We start from the raw sequence: 19446 nt of genomic DNA on the forward strand, positions 1-19446 counted from the left end.
ATAAAATCAATAAGGAAATGCTAAGAATCAAATGAGATAATGGATAAAAAATTATCACAAAACATAAAAATTATTTTTGTAAGCCGGGCAGTGGTGGCACAAGCCTTTAATCCCAGCTTGGTCTGTGGAGTGAGTTTCAGGACAGCCAGAGTTTACAGAGAAACCCTTGTCTCGAGGGGGGGAGGGAGAAATTAATGTTTTTTTGTAGTGCTTTGAGATTTTCATGAGGTGATAATGGTTATCTTCACATCTTTTGATAGTTTAGTTTTTGTTTTTTAATTTTCCCCCCAGCCTGCCAGTATAAGTTGGCAGTGGAACGGTACGAATGGAACAAATTGCAAAGTGTGAAGTCAATAGTACCCATGGTTCATCTTTCCTGGAATATGGCACGAAATATCAAGGTTTCAGATCCAAAGCTTTTTGAAATGATTAAGTGAGTGCTTTCTAAAATTGCTGTACTGAACTCTTGCGGGACAGGGGGGTGTTAACTGTCAAATACTTTTTCCCTCTTAGAATTATGTCCACATTAAAACAAGATGATCCAGAAGTCTAGCAAAATATGAGAATATGCTTGTTTACAAATACAGTTCCCTTCCAAATAGCCTGCTATGGTTTAAAAAGGAATAAAGTTATAAATTGTTCTACAGCAGAAGATTCACTTTCTGATGCTTCCCTGCTTTTCTCAATATTAAATGCTTTTAGTCACTGAAGGAAGAATATCACAGAATAATTGTTATAGAAAAGTTAATATAGGGAGTTGACTGAAATGTCAGTTTTCCAGAGTTTTCATTTAATTATCTTATAATTGTTCCCCATATTTTAGCTGTTTGCACTTTGAATGTCCATATAAATTCTTAGTGACTTACTTTGAATACTAGTAAATCATTGTCAGGTTCTACTTAGAAGTAATATTTTTGAACAGTTTTTGTTTTGTTTTTCTTTTTAAATAGTGTACATTCCACTATCAAAAGTTAGGGAATTCTGGTCAAAAAAATATGAGAAGTGAGGGCTGGGGTGATGGTTAAGTCAGTAAATTTCCCATTGTGTAACCATGAAGTTCTGCGTTCAAATCCTTAGAAGCCAACTCAAAAGCCTGTGTATGGCAGCTGGTGTCTCAGCACTTGCTGGCAGAGACTGCCAGAACCCTGAAGTTCTTTGGTCAGCCAGCTGAGCTGAATTGATGAACTCCATATTCATTGAGGGACCCTGTCCCAAAGTACAGGTGAAGAACCTTTTGAGAAAGACACCTGACATGAACATGCATGTGCATCAGCATCTACACAGATATATACATAAATATTCATACACAAAAGATAGATGGAAAATGATGGATTTAATTGAGTCCTTTCAAACCTAAATCCAAATTTTATGTGTAGGCAAGGTAACATGTCTGTGAACTTTCTTACAGCAATCTTTTATTATTTGTACTATTTTACCTCATTCTAAGACCAGGTAAAATATATATGAAGAGAAATAGGGATGAAATCAAAGTATATAGCATGTTCTTATAATGCTTTTATATATTGAACACTAGGCACCATATTCACCATATGATCATTACTGGGAGTTGTATTTAACCTGTTATGCCTCAGAACAGCTAGTTTGTTTACAATAGCAAATTTATTGCTTGTTAATTGTTTGTGTGGTTTTGGTGGTAGAGTTATTGACCTTGTTGAAGTCACTCAGATTATTGAAAAGTAAAGAGATGATATAACTTAAGGATTTACTAATATTTGTTCTCTTTGATTTTGAGATATCACCCTGTATCTCAGATTGGCCTGGAACTATGTAGTCTAGTATGCCCTCGAATTTTCAAGAATTCTATTTGCCGCCGGGCGATGGTGGCGCACGCCTTTAATCCCAGCACTCGGGAGGCAGAGGCAGGCGGATCTCTGTGAGTTCGAGACCAGCCTGGTCTACAGAGCTAGTTCCAGGACAGGCTCCAAAGCCACAGAGAAACCCTGTCTCGAAAAAAAAAAAAAAAAAAAAAAGAATTCTATTTGCCTCACCCTCTTCAGTTCTTATGATTTATAGGCATGAACCACCACTGATGAGAAAGCATAATTGAAAAAAGCTGTTAAGTAATGTCTATGTAGATTGGGTAGTTCATCACATTACATTTTGACTTGATTAGGATTTTATAATTGGAATCAGGATTATAAAAGGAATTAAGTTGTAATTTCTACATAACACAGTAGTCGTCTCTTTAACATTTATAACTTGTGATTATCTAGTAACTTTGAAAATTCTTGTCATCAGTTTAGATATTTTATAAATTAGTCTAAAATCTACCTGCTTTTTTGTTTCCATTCCCTAAATATAGTTCAACACCTGTTCAAGAACTGTTTTGAGAACCAATTGTATACACTAAAGGACACGTAGTGGTATAAAGATGAATTTCCTGTTTTATAGGACAGAAGTTCTGTACTAGTATAGTCAAGACTTTCTTTGGACTACCAGCTCCCAAATAAGACACAGAGACTTACTAATTATGAAACCTTTAACTTAGCTTAAGCTTGTCACCAACTAGCTCTTATAACTTAAATTCTGCCACATGACTCACCATTACCTGTCCTCCATACAGTAGGTCTGACCCCCTCCACATGTCGCTGGCGAATTCAGCCTCTCTTCCTTCCAGAGTTGCTCTCTTCCCAGAAGCCCTGCTTAGCCTTATTAAACCAATCAGAAGGTGCCTTAAGGCAAGTGAAGAAGGACAGGCACAGTGATCAAATATCACTCAACATTTTAGTATATTGGGAGAGATTACCAAGCAAGAGATCTGAGAGGTGACATATTTATATGTATAAGATACAATTGAAAAATAATTTGGGTAGAGATGGTAAGAATGCTACTTTTACTAAAGGAAAAGTGATAGGATTAGATCAATGTAACAAAATGAAGTTTGTCCATGAACTTTTGGGACATGGTAAGAAGGTCATATATTGGTTCTAAATATTGCTGCTTACCATCAGAGGATTTTAAGCAGAGAGGAAGATGTTCAACTCCACTATAAGAAAATAGACATGGTTGTTTCATGGAGAGCAGAATCTAAAAGGCATGATTAGGTTTATCCTCTTGTCTTTTATTATTGTGAAGCCTTGAGCACCTATTCTCCATTTTACCTGGCACTACAAATGTCAAATTATCTTGCTTTTGATTGCATTCCTCGTCAAATTAAAAACTCTGCTCCCAGCTTGGTTGGATTGTCATCTGTGATTAAGAAGGTTTTTTTTCTTTTTCGATTATACCACTTGAAAATGCAAAACACAAGTACAAACTCCTCAGCCTTGCTTTAAGATTACTTTTTACACAGCTTGGTCTACAAGAGCTAGTTCCATGATAGGCTCTACAGAAAAACTCTGTCTCGAAAAAAAAGAAAATAAAGATAGATAGATTACTTTTTACAGACTGAGCAGTGGTGGCGCACACCTTTAATCCTAGTACTTGGGAGGCAGAGACAAGTGGATCTCTGTGAGTACAAGGACAGCCTGGTTTACAAGAGCTGTCTCGAAAAACCCAAAAGAAAAAGAGTTACTTTTTACAATGCATTTAGTCATTGCTATAAAGTGAACTTTTTATCAAACATCTTGCTCTCATTCTTTCATTTAATGAATATTGATGACTGAATACAGGCTATAGGCTAATCACTATGGATTTATGAATAGTTCAGTTAGTACACATAAGTGGATAGAATGGAAGAAATGAAATGATAAGTCCATTGGAGTCTTCCAGAGTCTAGAGAAGTCCTTTTGTTCTTTTAAGCTGTGCATTCTTCTGAGTTCAATCCCAAGTATTGCTAAAACATACTAAGAAGCTATGTGTTCTAGGGAGACATGTAGTTTGTATAAATGTTGAAAATACAGACAGGATGAAAATGGCCCCTAGAGCCAACTGTTGTACTCACTTTTCTATTGCTGTGATAAAACACCAGGGCCATGGCAACTTATAAAAGAAATCATTTTACTTGGGACTCATGCTTCCAAAGGGTTTATCACCATCATGGTGGGGAGCATGGTGGCAGGCAGGCAGGTAGGTGCTGGAGTAATAACTGAGAACTCATGACCACTTTTCTTTTTTTGAGACAGGTTTTCTCTGTAGCTTTGGAACCTATCCTGGAACTAGCTTTTGTAGACCAGGGTTGCCTCAAACTCACAGAGTTCCACCTGCCTCTGCTTCCTGAGTGCTAGGATTAAAGACTTATGCCACCACTGCCCAGATAATAACCGAGAGCTCATATCTCCATCCACAAGCACAAGACAATAAACTAACTGGGAATGGTGTGGGCTTTTGAAACCTCAAAAACCAACCCCACTCACCAGTGATATACCTCTTCCAACAAAGCCAGCCACACCTCCTAGTCTTTCACAGTTCTAATTGGGGACATATAATTTGTGTGTGTGTGTGTATACACACACACAAATATATGAGCCATTGTCATTTAAATACACAAACTTAATACCACATCCACGGCACTATCAATAATGTAGGGTGTTCTAGCCGTCAATGAACCGTGGGAAAGAACTTCTAAGCTAGGAGATGATTCAGAAAGGATTTTACCAAAGACATACAACAGTATTCAGTCCAAATGTGTAGGGGAATTCAGAAATTTTGGATTTAAAAAGGCAATAGAAATTTTATTTTTTTAGCAAGGTCTATCACATTGTGTTAGAATAAAACACCTTACTATTTTTATAGTAAAACATATGTTAGTCATTGTGATGTGCTAAATGAAATCTATACATAATTCCAGGTTAAGTTTTAACACCAAATGAGCTTATGAAAAATGGGGATATTAATAATATGCCATTATAGACATGTATTTGCTTTTTAAAATCGAGCAATCTAATTATTCATGAGCTTCCCTTTCAGAATAAAAGTTAACACAATGACATGTAGTTCTCACATTAGCAAAAAAATTTAACTCAAAAGTGACATATAATTACTACCCAATGCTCAGCAATAATTTACATTAGTAATAGAAACAGCCACTAAAAAATACCTTTCAGAAAGAAGATATTGCTTTCCCTTTGTTTGCTTTTTTACCCTTAAATTTGTTGCTTTTCTTTCTTTTCGCCTTTCTTTTTTTAACTGAAAAAAATTTTTTTTTCGTGTAATAAATTCTGAGCATGCTTTTCCCTTCCTCCAGCTCCTCCACCCCTCCATCTACCCAATTCCATGCCCTTTCTCTCTCCAAAAAAACACAAAGGAAACACACCCTGCAAAAACAGAAACCAAAATATGTAGGCACAAACCTAGTAACACAGAAAATGTGCAAACAAAGCAATATAACACAAAGTCTGTGAAAATACCATTGAGTTTGTTTTATATTGCCCATCTAATGCTGGGCATGGTGACTACCCTGAAATGTAATTAATATACCCAGTGAGACTTTATTGGGGAAAACTTAATTTTTCCTTTGCCAAATGGATATCAATTGTAGATAGTTTTTAGATTAGGGGTGGGAACCTGTGTCCACTTCTCCCTCTCAGTGCTTGAACCTGTCTGTGTGCTGCCAGAGTCTCTGAGTTCATACGTGCATCAGCCAGTCCTGTTGTATCTGGAAAGCACTGTTTCCATGGAGTCATCCATCCCCTGTGACAATTACAATCTTTCCCTGAGCCCTGAGAGGAGGAATTTGATGAACACATCCCATTTGGAACTGAGTATACCAAAATCTCTCATTTTCTACACATTATTGAGACATCATCTTGATGGATTGTTCCTGTTATGAGTATAAAGTGTCCTCCTCCATCTCTTCTGACTGATTGTAGTTTGAAGTCTATTTTGTTAGATATTAGGATAGGTACATCTGCTTGTTTCTTAGGTCTATTTGGTTGGAAAACCTTTTCCCAACCCTTTACTCTGAGGTAGTGTCTGTCTTTGAGGTTGAGGTGTTGAGGTGTGTTTCATGATGGATCCTATTTTCATATCCATGTTAGCCTGTTTTTATAGGTGAATTTGAGTGCATTGATATTAAGAGATTAACAACCAGCGATTTTTAATTCCTTTTATTTTTCGGTGTGTGTGTGTGTGTGTGTGTGTGTGTGTTTTCCTTCTTTGGGTTTTGTTGGTGTGGGGTTATCTGTTGCCTGTGTTTTTATGGGTGCAGTTAGCTTCCTTGGGTTGGAGTTTTCCTTTTAGTACTTCCTGCAGCGCTGGATTTGTGAATAGGTATTGTTTAAATCGGTTTTTTTTCATGGAATATCTTGTTTTCTCCGTCTATGGTGATTGAAAGATTTTCTTTTTTATATAGTTTCTTAGTGTATGCAGCACATCTGTCTAGGACCTTCTGGCTTTCAGAATTTCCCTTGAGAAGTCGGATGTAATTCTGAAAGGTTTTCCTTCATGTTACTTGGCCTTTTTCCTTTGTAAATCTTAATATTTTGTTCTGTATGTTTATTGTTTTGATTATTATATGGCAAGGGGACTTTTTTTTCACTTTGGTCTAGTCTATTTGGTGTTCTGTAAGCTTCTTGTACCTTCATAGGCATATCATTCTTTATGTTGGGAAGGTTTTCTTTTATGATTTTGGTGAATATATTTTCTGTGCCTTGTCCTTCCCTCTTCTCCTTAGATTTGGTCTTTTCATGGTATCCCAGCTTTCCTGGGTATTTTAAGAATTTGTTGGATTTATCATTTCTTGACCATTGAATCTATTTCCTCTATCGTGTCTTCAAGTCCTGAGATTCTCTCTTCTATCTCCTGTATTCTGTTTTGTATAATTGCATCTGTAGTTCCTGATATTTTAATCCAGATTTTCCATTACCAGAAATCCTTTGGTTTGTGTTTTCTTCATTGCCTCTATGTCAATGTTCAAGTCTTGAAGTGTTTGAACTGTTTGCTTGATCTATTTGTTTATATTTTTCTGGCTTTCTTTGAGAGATTTATTGATTTGTTCCAACTTTTTGTTTGTCTTTTCTTCCATCTCTTTAAGGGAATTTTCCATTTCTCCTTTAAGGGTCTCTATCATCTTCATAAAGTTATATTTATTGTAATTTTCTTTTTCTTCTGGTTAGGAAGTTCAGGTCTTCTGTTGTAGGACTACTAGGTTTTTGTGTTGCCATATTGCTCTTTAGGTTGTATTTGTATTTGGCTCCTCCCCATCTCTTTCTCCAGTTGATGCTGGTAGTGTCTTTGCCTACTGATCCAATCTTTGCAGTCAATGTCTGTGTCTCATGGATCCTTTCTTGGATCGATCTTCTCTGTTGCTCTCTGTATCATAGGGAACTCCTCTTGGTGCATTTGTGCAGTCACTGTTTCAGGGAGCTACTGAGGTGTCTGGGGATGGATGGGTTTGGAGGTAGACTGGGAATTGTAGATTTTGGAGTCCAATTTAGGAGTATTGGAGTAGCCTTCCTTCAGGAACCTTGCCAGTTGGCTGTCTAGTACAGCTGAGGTGGGTAAGGGAAGGGCCAGGGGTTTTTCCCTGGGTCCTAAGGCCTAGAGATGGCTTTGTCCAGCTGAGGTCTAGTCACTCACCTCTTGGTCTGCTCTTTGCATCCCAGAGCGAGCTGCTGAGGTCGCGGGGCATCTTATCTATACTTCTTTAAATAGGTCAACATTCCTCATGTTTTTATTTTTCCTTTTACATTTTCAAGTTCAAGTTTGGTCTTGATGAGTTTTGCAGGTCCATAAAGTCTTCTATCTGAGCATGCCATTTAACACATCTCTTGTTTCTACAGCCTAGTTATTTTACTGAAATCTACTCATTCTTTTTCAATCTTCCACATAAATGATTCCAAAGAATATTATCTTAATTACTTGACTCATTTCATAAAGCAGTGAACTTGACTCGAAATGATCACACCAAGCACCTCATAGGAAATTTTTATTGGGAAGTCCATAAACAATATATTGTTGATTTCATTGAATGATTGAAGTGGGCAGAACCTCTTTTTGCTCATACCCCATATACTGCAAATGAACTTGGTTTCTTCTTGCTTAGATCAGGCTTAGGTAAGCCTTTATAGGTTTTAACTTCTGTAGTAGTTGCAGAGTATAGAGTATGGCTGGCTTTAGGTAGCACAGAACTTGAGTTCTTGTGACTTAAATTTTTAAATTAAGCAGTCAGGTGAGTGAATGATTCTGCTGACTTGGAAGTATCAATCTGAAATATACATTTGTACCTTTTGGGTAGCTGAACAGTAATTACTTCTCAGGGGATAGCTACCATGGATTTCTGAACTCTTACTGATTTTTTTGAAGTCCAATAGTATCCTCACAAAGAAATAAAGAAATCTTCAAAGTTAAAGCTCCTTATTTCATCTTTTATTTCATTTAACTATGACAGTTTTCCAGGACTTGTATAGCTTCCAAGGCTTTGGAATCAGTCCTTCACTTTTAAAGGATAAGAATTATATGTAACACATTGCTACCTACCCTAAATTTATTTCTTCCTTGCTCTCCAACTTCCAGTTTGAAAATTTGTAACCTACTTATCATATGTATTTAGCAGTTCCCACAGACTTATACATGAGTATATACTTGGTACTTGAGCTACATGAAAAAGTAATTTGTAGGCATCATTATATTACCATCATATACTTCATTCTCATAAGAATATGCATGGGACCATTTAGCATATCTAAGAAATATGAAATTCACTAGTGTAAGTTGATACATGTACTGTCTACAGATAGATCACCCCCTAAAAGTGTTTTTAGTTTCAATACTAAATAAAATGAGATATTCTTAGTTGCCTGACCACAGGAATCATTTGATTCTCTACTTAAAATTTTGTTTTTACCCAGTCAGAACTCTGCTAAAAGAACTGTGGGGAGAATCTCTTTCATAAGAACCCAGAGACGCTTACGATCAGGCGAGCAAGAAACACCACAGACTAGATAAGATTGTTTTTCAAGACTAGAAAGTTTTGGGGGTTTTTAAACCTTTTTCTTTATTTATATTGCAGTTTGTGATTAGTACTGAGTTTTTAAGATAGAAATTGAGATGACTTTTAAGTGTTAACTTCTCTCATTCCTGTTTTACAAATGAGATGGTCTACAATTGTTCAGTCATAACTGAACAGAATTTCAGTCCATAGTTAGCATACATTACAGTATGATAATCCTGTTGACCTTCTAATATGTTACTGGGGTTTTAATGTATAGTTATTTTTGTGGGGTTTTGTTTTTTCCTTTTTTTGTCACATGAGTAACATATTTGTTTTTATGCTTGTTTTTGTCCAGAAAGTAAAATTTTTTAAGCTGCTCGTTTCATCATTGACTTAGTGAGACCTTGAATTTCAACCATGTGTTTGATTTAAATGAAATTCTTAGATGACTTAGTCATACTCAGATACCCACTGTTGTCAAAGGGTAAACAATCCTGACCTGATGGTTAGGTAGTATGAGAGCTTTGAAGGTGTTAGCCTGTTTTTTGTTGCTGATTAAGTTAAGAGAGACCTGTCTTGGCCAGCCACCTCTAGGTATACTTAAAATTTCTTAATAGTAGATTGTATTCTTAAAAGAATTGTAAAGTGCAATGTCAGATTAATCCTTGTTTCTTCTGTAACTTAGAAACTTAGTAAAGATGCCCCCAACATGTCATAATAATTCTGTATTTTCTTAGCATCTATTTACTATTATTAATAGGTTCATTCCTTATTACTCTCTTGAAGGCTTAAGGCCCAAGTGGGCTGCTATCTTAAAGTCTATTCGCTGAAGGAGCGGAAGCAGCTCTCGCAGCACTCTCTTGCTGCTAAAACCTCACCTGAAAATTAAAATTTTATAAGAAAAATTGTTTGAAATTATTGTGTTGAAAAATTGTTCTTTCAACAGCCCCCCAACACACACTATTACCTCATTGCCTTCCTTCTTTGCACAAGATGCCTTTCCCCATCTTCCTGCTCAAATCTAAACTGGTATATTCTAATTAAGAAATTTCAGCTGCAGAATAGAAAATCTCCTTTCATTTGAAAAGTCTTCCCTTTTTTAGTCTCCATGATATCCTGAATATCTTGGTTTAGTATGTCAGTTTATGAATATAGTGTTTTTATTTTCATTCTCTTATGAAGTTGTCTCTCAAATTTCACTTCTCTTTTCAAATCAGTTTTGACTGGGCTAGAGTCTACTGTGTAACTTTAAATGTACTATGCTTTCAGTCTCTTTTTGTGGTTGTCTTATTATTATTTTTTTAATGTATATAAGATTAGTCTCCCTGGGCAGTTCAGACTAATTGAAACTTCTGCCACTGTCTTCTAAGTGCTAATAAGATGTAGACACCACTCTATCCAGCTACCTTCTTTCTTTTGTGTAGTTTTTCATCAAACAGTTAAAAAGCAGGTCCTGAGTGTTAAAGAATTATCTTTCTCTAGCTGCTAAAATAACTTTATACCCTGTTCCTAAAATGTACTTACACAAAAAAATAGCATATTTTATCTTAGACAATTTTGTTATCTTTTTTTGTTACTGATTTACTCTTTAATTCTTAGTAAAATGAAATCTTAATTGCTATCAGGTAATGAGAATGTTGATACTGTGACTTCTAGATTCATTGTCCTTGAATCTCTTGATTTGCAGTTAAATCACATCTTTTTTAAAAAACCTGTTCATTCTTTGTCTCTCTAAATTCTCTATTTCAACTGCTGAACACAGAATTTTAATGTTAAAAAACAATAAAAGCAAGGAAAAAGTGTAGTTATACATTTTCAGAAAACTAAGGTTTCTAAGATTATTATAACAGAAAATAAAAATTATGGAGTAATTGCAGAAGGCTATTCCTGGCATCCCCTAACTGTAGCTAAATTACCAAAGTAGTTAATAACGTTGAAAATGAAGGCTCATTTTATGAGTAAAGACTGAAACAATAATCTGTAGATCCAAGGCTCTGTTTTTCAGGGCGTGTGGTGGTGGTGGGGAGATTAGAGAGAGTGAGAATAGGGCATGGAAAGTACCCCCCAAAAGAAGAAATACTAAAGTGTAAGATGGAGACACTTTAGGCTTCCTGCTTTTCAAACCCCAAATTCAACTAGTGTAGTGGCTTGTCTTTTCTTTCATACAAATTTAGTTGTACTGGGACCCCAAGTTTCATCTTGTACAAATATAAAGATAATTGTATTTGTAATACAAAGATAGTTGGCATAAGGCAAGTGAATTACCAGATACATTTCCCGGCCTGATTATTTTTTTATTCATTTTTGTTTGTATTATTTTTGTTTGCCTTTATAGGAGCATAGTTGAATTTACAAATCTTTCTTATTTATCTGCAGTTTGGCATTGTTTTTTTTTTTCTTAAAGAAGGAAAATGGTATTTTGAAGCTTTGCATTAAAAAAAACTTGAGTAAGAGCTGTGCCTTAGTCCTTAGTGAACTATGGGACCTGGAAGAGGGAAGACAGTAGCAGGAGCTAAAAGTTTTTAGCTGCTACTTTGTCTGGTACCCTAAATATAAACACATATGCTGCTTACTTTGACAACTGCTTTTAGGTTTGACGTTTAGCCACAGCTTAAATCATAAGTTTTTAAATAAGTTGTTAAACATTAAAAAATTCAAGAAACCAAAAACGGTGAATTTCTTGGAATATGATCCTTAAAGACAGCCTGCAACCCTAAAGTTAACAGTATTAATGTGTTTTGTAAGTTTATAGCTAAATAACCTTTTCTAGTCATATCCCGTAGGAATTAATATCTATGAGTCCTGGAAATAGCAATACTTTACGCTGTTAACTTATGATGAAAGTAAGATGAAGGTAAATATACTATTACTTATATCTTGAATTTTAATTGTTTGACAGGCAAGTATTTATTGAACACCTACTGTATATGGCAGCCAGACAGTGAGTAGAAAAACCTTGTTTTCAGGATGATACTTAGTTGATGAACCTTTTCTCTATGGTACTTTCAAATTGCTTTAGAAATTAGTCTAGTTCGGCTGCTGTGTTCAAAGGAAAAGTCTGATTGCTAAGATTTACAGCAGAGTAAAAATATAACAGTTCCGGGCTGGAGAGATGGCTCAGTGGTTAAGAGAACTGACTGCTCTTCCAGAGGTCCTGAGTTCAATTCCCAGCAACCACATGGTGGCTCACAGCCATCTATAATGAGACCTGGCGCCCCCCTCCTGGCTTGTGGGCACACATGGAAGGAATGCTATACACATAATAAATAAATAAATATTTAAAAAAATATATATATAACAGTTCCAAGTAGTGATAGTAAACTTGAAAAATTAGTTAGAATTGTGAGAACTAGAAGAGGTACAAATTACAAGAAAAGTTCCATTGTGTTACTGTAAATGGATTCTACTGTTACCTTAAGTTAAAATGAAGAAATTCATGTCTGTTTTTCTTCTACCATAGTTAAACCAATTTTGTACCTTGTAGTTAACAAATTTATAAATTATTCTCTATTCACAAACTCTTAAGTTATGCAAACGGCTACACAGATGATGCTGTTAATGAGTATTTAGGTGGTATGAATAGAGATGATGTGTCATCCTGCCTGCCTAGAATCATAGCTGTTCATATCTGGAGTTCAGACCCCTAACTTAATGGATGTGATGCTTAGAGAGGTTAATTAGTTCGCCAGCTAAGGACCAAAGTTAAGAACTTATTTAAATAAAGATTCAGTTTTTATATATTAAGGCCTTTATGTTGTCATGTTTAAATACCAATTAATCTCAACTATAAATGACAGAATATTGTCATCTTTAGGGCTGCTGTACATTTGCCCTATTTTTTAATCTGATATCTGAAAAATTAACATGCTGTGAGCACGGTAGCCCATATCTAGTGTCTTAGCACTTGGAAGGCAGAGATGGATTGCCTCAAACTTGAGGCTGCTCAAATGCATAGTGAGTTATAGGCTATCTTCAGCTATCAGGTAGATCTCAAAAATATCTGGCAAGGGGAAGCAGAAGATGAACAACAAAAGGAAAATAGGCATTAGGACCAAGATGTTTGGCATTATTTCTAATTGGTATATCTCTTAGGTGAAAAATACACAATATTTAGTTACTAGTAATGAGTAAATTTTCCCTTATCTTAGGTATTGTCTTCTGAGAACTTTGAAGCAATGTCAGACACTGAGGGAAGCTCTAATTGCTGCAGGAAAAGAGATCATATGGCATGGACGGACAAAAGAAGAGCCGGCTCATTATTGTAGCATTTGTGAGGTGAGTTATAGTTCTTGTCCACAATTGTTTATGAAAAGTTTCTTTTGTTTTATAATCAAGTTTTTAGTAATACATTTTACTGTGATTAGCATTGTGTTCAATTTTTATATTTTCTCATCAAATATTAATGTTTAATGGTATATCATGTGTTAGTATTAGTTAACCTTAAAAAGTATCTACTGTAGAGTCATTTGGAAAGTTATGAGATTTTAGATTGGGAACAACCTTGATGTACACAGATGTCAATAAGCTGGATTGAGTTTAGTATAGCTCAGTGTGCTTTGGTGTTTAGTTCTCTGGTGGAATTCACAATTCACTTGTCAATCTTCTGTGGCTAAAGGTTGCAAAAGGAACAACAATAAAGTGGTACCTGGTCTTAAGCAACATAAAATTTTTCGTAGGAAGATAAATTACAATCAACTAATAGTACTGCATATCAGACTATAATGAATGTGAAGGTGGGCTTAGTAGAACAGTGCAGAGAGAGAAATAATGGATATAGTTTTTCTTTTTCTAATATTGGCAATAAGAGCTCACAGAAACAAACAAATCCATAGCTTTTAGTCCTCTTTTGAAGGATGAATATGATTTCAACAGGCTCTACAAACTCTAGTGAGAATACAGATTGACTGTAATGGGTACCATGAGTGGGGAAATGGAATGGCTTTAGAAGAGGGTAGGTAGTCTACTGTGGTTACAATACTGACAATACAGATTCTTCTCATAAATCTAGGTGACATGCAGCTTTCAGTGCATTTTGAATGCTGTCAGGTAATGTGATATTTATTCCAGAGTCAGTGAATCCACCAGAAACTTTTGAGAAGTCAACAAAGTTAGATGTCTGTTTCAGAAAGAGAAATGGTTGGAGAGCACAGAGAAAACGGAACATATTATAGTAATCTTGTAAGAGAAGATCCCTTTGCCACATATACTATACTTGACTAGAATGTGGCAATGGGTTGTTAAAATGGAACAAAACTTTAAAATAAACAGTGGTTCTCAACTTTCCTAATGCTGCAACCCTTCAATAAGTTCCTCATGTTGTCGTGACCCCCAACCATAAAGTTATTTTTGTTGCTAATTCATAATTTTGCTACTGTTATGAATCGTAAGTATTTTTGGAGCTAGAAGTTTGCCAAAGGGGTTATGTCCCATAGATTGAGAACAACTGATCAAGAAGATGAAATCCACAAGGTAACTTATTAAAAGGTAGAAATGAGGGACAAGTTAAAGAATGCATACAAATTCTCCAGCTCCACTGCTTAGGTTCATGTTGTTGCCCATTAATGATAATGGGAAATATGATAAACTCTGGATTTTGAGTTAGCGCATTCTCATTAATAGTTTTCTATTCTTGAGGAAATTTAAAGATAAGTCACAGATGGCGATACTGATGATCTGTTCTAAACCTTGAAAATTAGTGATTCTGGTGTTGGCTTTAATTTTAAATGATTAAATTCATTAGATATTTTAATGGTATATAACCTGATCAGAGTAAGTTAATGAGAAAATAGATGTGTTTTATACCTCACGAAAATGAACACATGAGCTTCTCAGTATGTGAGAATGATTCCTACACTACAGTGTTACTCTAAGACAGATATATATATTATTTCTAATGTGTTTCTAAAACTTATGAGTACTAGTTTTACCGTAAGGTTTATAACACTATTTACTCACTGTTACTTGCCAGTTTCCTCATCTGTAAAATAATCAGATTATAATCCTTCATACTACAGGTATGTTTTGAGGATTGAGTAAGCACTAGGCACTGTGACGTGCTCTGGCAATGCAAATATGAATACAGTCTTTGTATTTAAAGAGTTCAGTCTATGGAAAAAGGCACGTATTTATATTTGGTCCCCTGTGATGAATTTTGTCATGGAGACGTAGAAGGAAAATAGTGATCCTTTGACCACTATTTTAAACTGGCATTTATGAAATTTTTAAATTAAGTTTTAACAGATTTTTATACATTCATTTCAGTCCCTCCCCCAAATACAACTGCTGTCATGTTTTGGGATTTGGTGCAGTGTAAATATTTTCAGTCTCATCTTAACCCACTCCTCCATGTTTTAGACCCTCTATAGTTCTGTTAAAGTAGAAGTCCATGGTTACATAGAAACGTACTATAAACATCACCATCTATCTCTGTTGACCGCAGTTTTTATTTGTGTAAAACAGGTGGAGGTTTTTGATTTGCTTTTTGTCACTAATGAGAGTAATTCTCGAAAGACTTACATAGTGCATTGCCAAGATTGTGCACGAAAAACAAGTGGAAATCTGGAAAATTTTGTGGTGCTAGAACAGTACAAAATGGAGGACCTGATGCAAGTCTATGACCAATTTACATTAGTAAGTGAAATCAACATGTGAGTACATTAGCTGGGTTGAGAGGCAGTAGAGTATGTTCTGCCACCTGATAAATGGGAGGTAATGAATGAAATATGTAGATTTTCCTTTGGTTCAAGATACTGCATGAGGGTGTGTGTGTGTGTGTGTTAGTGTGTGTGTGTGTGTGTGTGTGTGTGTGTGTGTGTGTGTATTGGTCCCACCACCATCGCCTCTAAGTATTCCTGTAAAATTGACGTATATCGTATCATTTCAACTTGGTTGATAGAATGCTTGTTTACATAGTTAGTGCCCACAAAAAGAATCAGAGAGTATGCTTTAAAATATACTTCTTTTTTTCGGGCTAATTGAAATTGCTTAGAATTGTGTATTAGCAGATGCTTTAATTCCGTGGGAGTATTTGAATAGCGCTTGCTTCCTGGTGTGTGGTATAACCTTATGAAATTCAACTATACTCACAAAGTTTTTTATTGCAAACAGCAGTTGCTTATGGGAAGCATTTCACTCAAAGCAGATCTGAATAGAACTATAGACATAATTTAAGAATTTTTCTTTTCTTCCAATACTTTCCACATATGTAATCAAAAACTAACTGGTGAAGTTCCTGATATTTTCATTTGGATGGTCTTCAAGATTGCTTCAGGAAAAAAGAAAATCATTTGAAATTTACCGAAAAAAAAATATATTACCTGTGTAAGATAGATCCCAGAAGGCTGTCACTAGTAAAAATGTAGTTAATTTGTTTAAATTGTTTTTTAAAGCCCTGTCAAAGAAAGGAATATGTAAAAAAAAGTGGTAAACTAATTTTCTAAGAGCTTTTGGAGGCACAGTGAAATAAGGATGGTCTTAGATTCTAAGGAAAAAAAGGGAAGTTGTTCTTTTACACTGTGTAGCAAGGCTGTCGAACAGTAAATAATGTCTTCTAATCTCATAAACCAACTATATATTTGTAGCTGTAAACATAGAAGCACAACTAATGATGAGTATATCAAAATAGTCTACCTTGCTTTTATTTCCAGGCTCCTCCATTACCATCCGCCTCATCTTGATATTGTTCCATGGACATTAAACATGAGACCTTTTCTGCTATTCAGGAAGTAACCCAGTTCTGCACCACTAGTTTTTGTAGCTATTTCGTAAGGCTGCTGGCTGAAAACTGTGTCTATGCAACCTTCCAAGTGTGGAGTGTCAACCAACTGGACAGGGGAGAGTACTGCTCCTATGCCGGGACTCTCAAAAAAACAGCTGAACTTCAGAAAAAAATAAATAATAATTCCCATGTTTTGTATATATCTGACAAAACTGGCAACATCATACAGACTACTGACTTGAAGACAACCTCTTTTATATTTCTCTATTTCTGGGCTGATGAATTTGTTTTCATCTATATTTTCCCTTTCAGAATTTTCCTCGAAAAAAAAAATATACTACTAGCCTAGCTGGTCGTTTCTTTGTTAGGTAGTTAGCAGTTTTAAGTCTTTCTTTGGTCCACTTTTTTTTTTTAATGTGAAAAGTTAAGTAAGAAACTTTTCTACTGCTTTTATGTTTTTTTGTCTTGTTTTGAAACCATGATGGTTATACTTTTGGTTCCTAAATAAAACATTAAAAAAAAAATTAACAGCCAAGTCACAAAGATAATGGATTGCACATAGACTAAGAAATAAACTTCAGTTTTGTGATTTTTGTTTCTGATCTTGATGTAAATTTACACTATTTATTGCTTGAAAATATTTGTGAATGGAATGCTGTTATTTTTTTCCAGATTTACCTGCCATTGAAATTTTAAGGAGTTCTGTAATTTGAAGCACTACTCCAATTACATTTTCTATGTGTAAATAAAACTGCTTAGCATTGTACAGAAACTTTTATTAAAATTGTTTAATGTTTAAAGAGTTTTCTATTGTTTGAGTTTTAAAAAGAATTTATGTACAGTGCCCAATTTTGTTCACTTTTCAAATCTGATTATATATATTTTATATATACTTATGTCTGTATATATAATATATATAGAAATCTAGATGTATATGTATAAAGATTTAGAACTTAAATTTTTCTTGTTTTAAGTTTCACATCTATGGTAGATTTTTGAGGTGTCTACTGTAAAGTTGCTTACAAAAAGTATGATATTTTTACAGAAATATATATGGTATGTATCTTCAAGACCTAAAATGTCAGACTGGTTTATTGTTAAATTCCAACTACTGCAGTTACAGACAAATAAAAAAAAAATTCTGCCAAAATGTAGTATAATACAAAACAAATAGTGATTGAACTTAAAACTTTAAAGGGCGTTTTAATACAGGCTTGCCAAATCCTGTGCATTACTCAGCATTTTATATGGGGAAACATTCCAGGATGAAGTGCCCTGTTTTAGAATGCAAATAAATTAAAAGGCTTATTTTTTTAATGTTAGGCAATTTTGAAATCTTACGTCTTCCTGTATGCATGACAGTGGGGTGGATGACTACAAATTCCTTATCACCAGTAGAATATATTAGGCTATATAACATTCAAAAATTACTGTGAATTAATGCTAGTATTTTGTTTTATAATAATAATAATGGCGCCTTGCATTTGCACCTCAGTTTTCTGAAGTACTTGGAACACATTTTCATTTTATAATATAATTTTAAACAATTTTCCACAAAATTAGGGAAGAAACATAAAGAATCCTTTAAGTAAATGGTGGGTGGGGTGGTTGGTTGGTTGATTTATATAATTTAACAGTCCTATCTGTTAAATGTTATTCTGAATGCATTATCTTTTTAGACAGTTTTTGGAGTGTATCTTCTTAGCAATTTAAGGACTGAAAGCTTAGAGATGTTTTTATTCAGTTGGTTACTAACATGATAAGCTGATTGTTTATTGGCATTCATTTCTTAAATCTTCATGAAGGAATAATTCCCAAACCATTTATCAGAGTACTAATCAGTATGTTTAACCACAAATAGTTTAAATGGTTGCTTTGTGAAAATCATCTATCCGGGAAGTCCTCCAGAGTGAAATAAACTAAATGTTTTGTGAACAAAAAAATTGTACGCTAACCTTAAAGGCTAAAACAACCAACTGTTCTTACTCAGTTTTCATTTTTCTTACTGGCATATCTTCTGTGTGATTTTGTTAAGCTTAATCTATTGTCAAGATGAGTATGTTGTCTTGCATTTACGTAGGAGAGAGTTTATGTAACCCACATTTAAATAAATATATCAAGATTAATACTTGCTAGGAACTTAGTCTTTGAATGAGTAGAAAAGATTGAAAGTAGAAAACAAATCAGTATTCTCAAATAGATGAGTGAAGTTCTTTGTAAGCAGCTTTGCGTCAATTAACAGCCTTTTATGCTTTGCATTTTTCAGGTTTTAGAAGCTAGGATAGTTTGGGGGATTTTTTAATTGCTTTTATAGGTAAATCCATTAAGTCACACACTGTACTGATGGCTTCATAATGAAATAAATTTGCATCACTGCACATACACTGTTCAGAAAAAGAAACTTACCACATAATGCAATACAAAACAGATGTTGATTCAAAGTGGCAACAAAATTTTCTTCTTATTGGCACTAATTAAAAAGTAATTAATCTTAATGAACATAAATACAGCAATTCGGTTTACTTAACCTGTTATTTAGGTTAAATCAATAAAAAGTTCTAGGTTTTACATTTTGTAATAAGTCAATTTTCCAAAGTAACAAATTAGTACCTTTCAGAGTACTAGTGACTGACCAACTGAAACTGAGGATCAAATATTATTAGCGTAATTCAAATGAGGTATCTGCTTCTGGATACGAAATAACAAGTTTTTTTATTGTGTGTCTGGTGGGGTAGTAATACACACGTTCCACGCCATAAAGTTACGTGGATTTTCATTTGTTCCACATAATTGTGCATATGTATAAGATGTGATTCCTGCTTTCCAGCTTGTATTTTCTAGGAAGGGAGGTTCATAGGTATATATCCTGGGAAACATAGAGGAGATACCAAGTAGC

The 19446-nt window shown here is 34.7% G+C and overlaps 1 protein-coding gene across 7 annotated transcripts in view; it reads left to right on the plus strand.

Moving 5' to 3' along the window:
* LOC121441113 (lysine-specific demethylase 6A-like) overlaps positions 1 to 16940 on the plus strand; it is a 136517-nt gene extending 119577 nt beyond the window's left edge. For 6 of the 7 annotated variants that reach the window (XM_041642248.1, XM_041642245.1, XM_041642246.1 and 3 more), the window contains 4 exons: positions 292 to 433; positions 12982 to 13108; positions 15293 to 15463; positions 16480 to 16940. In XM_041642248.1, coding sequence (XP_041498182.1) covers positions 292 to 433; positions 12982 to 13108; positions 15293 to 15463; positions 16480 to 16509 — 470 coding nt within the window. In that variant the 3' untranslated portion in view covers positions 16510 to 16940. Of the gene's footprint in view, positions 1 to 291; positions 434 to 12981; positions 13109 to 15292; positions 15481 to 16479 lie in introns of all 7 variants that reach the window. The other variant, XM_041642247.1, reaches the window with a different exon arrangement.
* Positions 16941 to 19446: the final 2506 nt, after the last annotated feature.

Source organism: Microtus oregoni, unplaced genomic scaffold (genome assembly GCF_018167655.1).
Source record: "Microtus oregoni isolate MIOR12 unplaced genomic scaffold, Mior012 000073F_ref0000255, whole genome shotgun sequence".
Lineage (NCBI taxonomy): Eukaryota > Metazoa > Chordata > Mammalia > Rodentia > Cricetidae > Microtus > Microtus oregoni.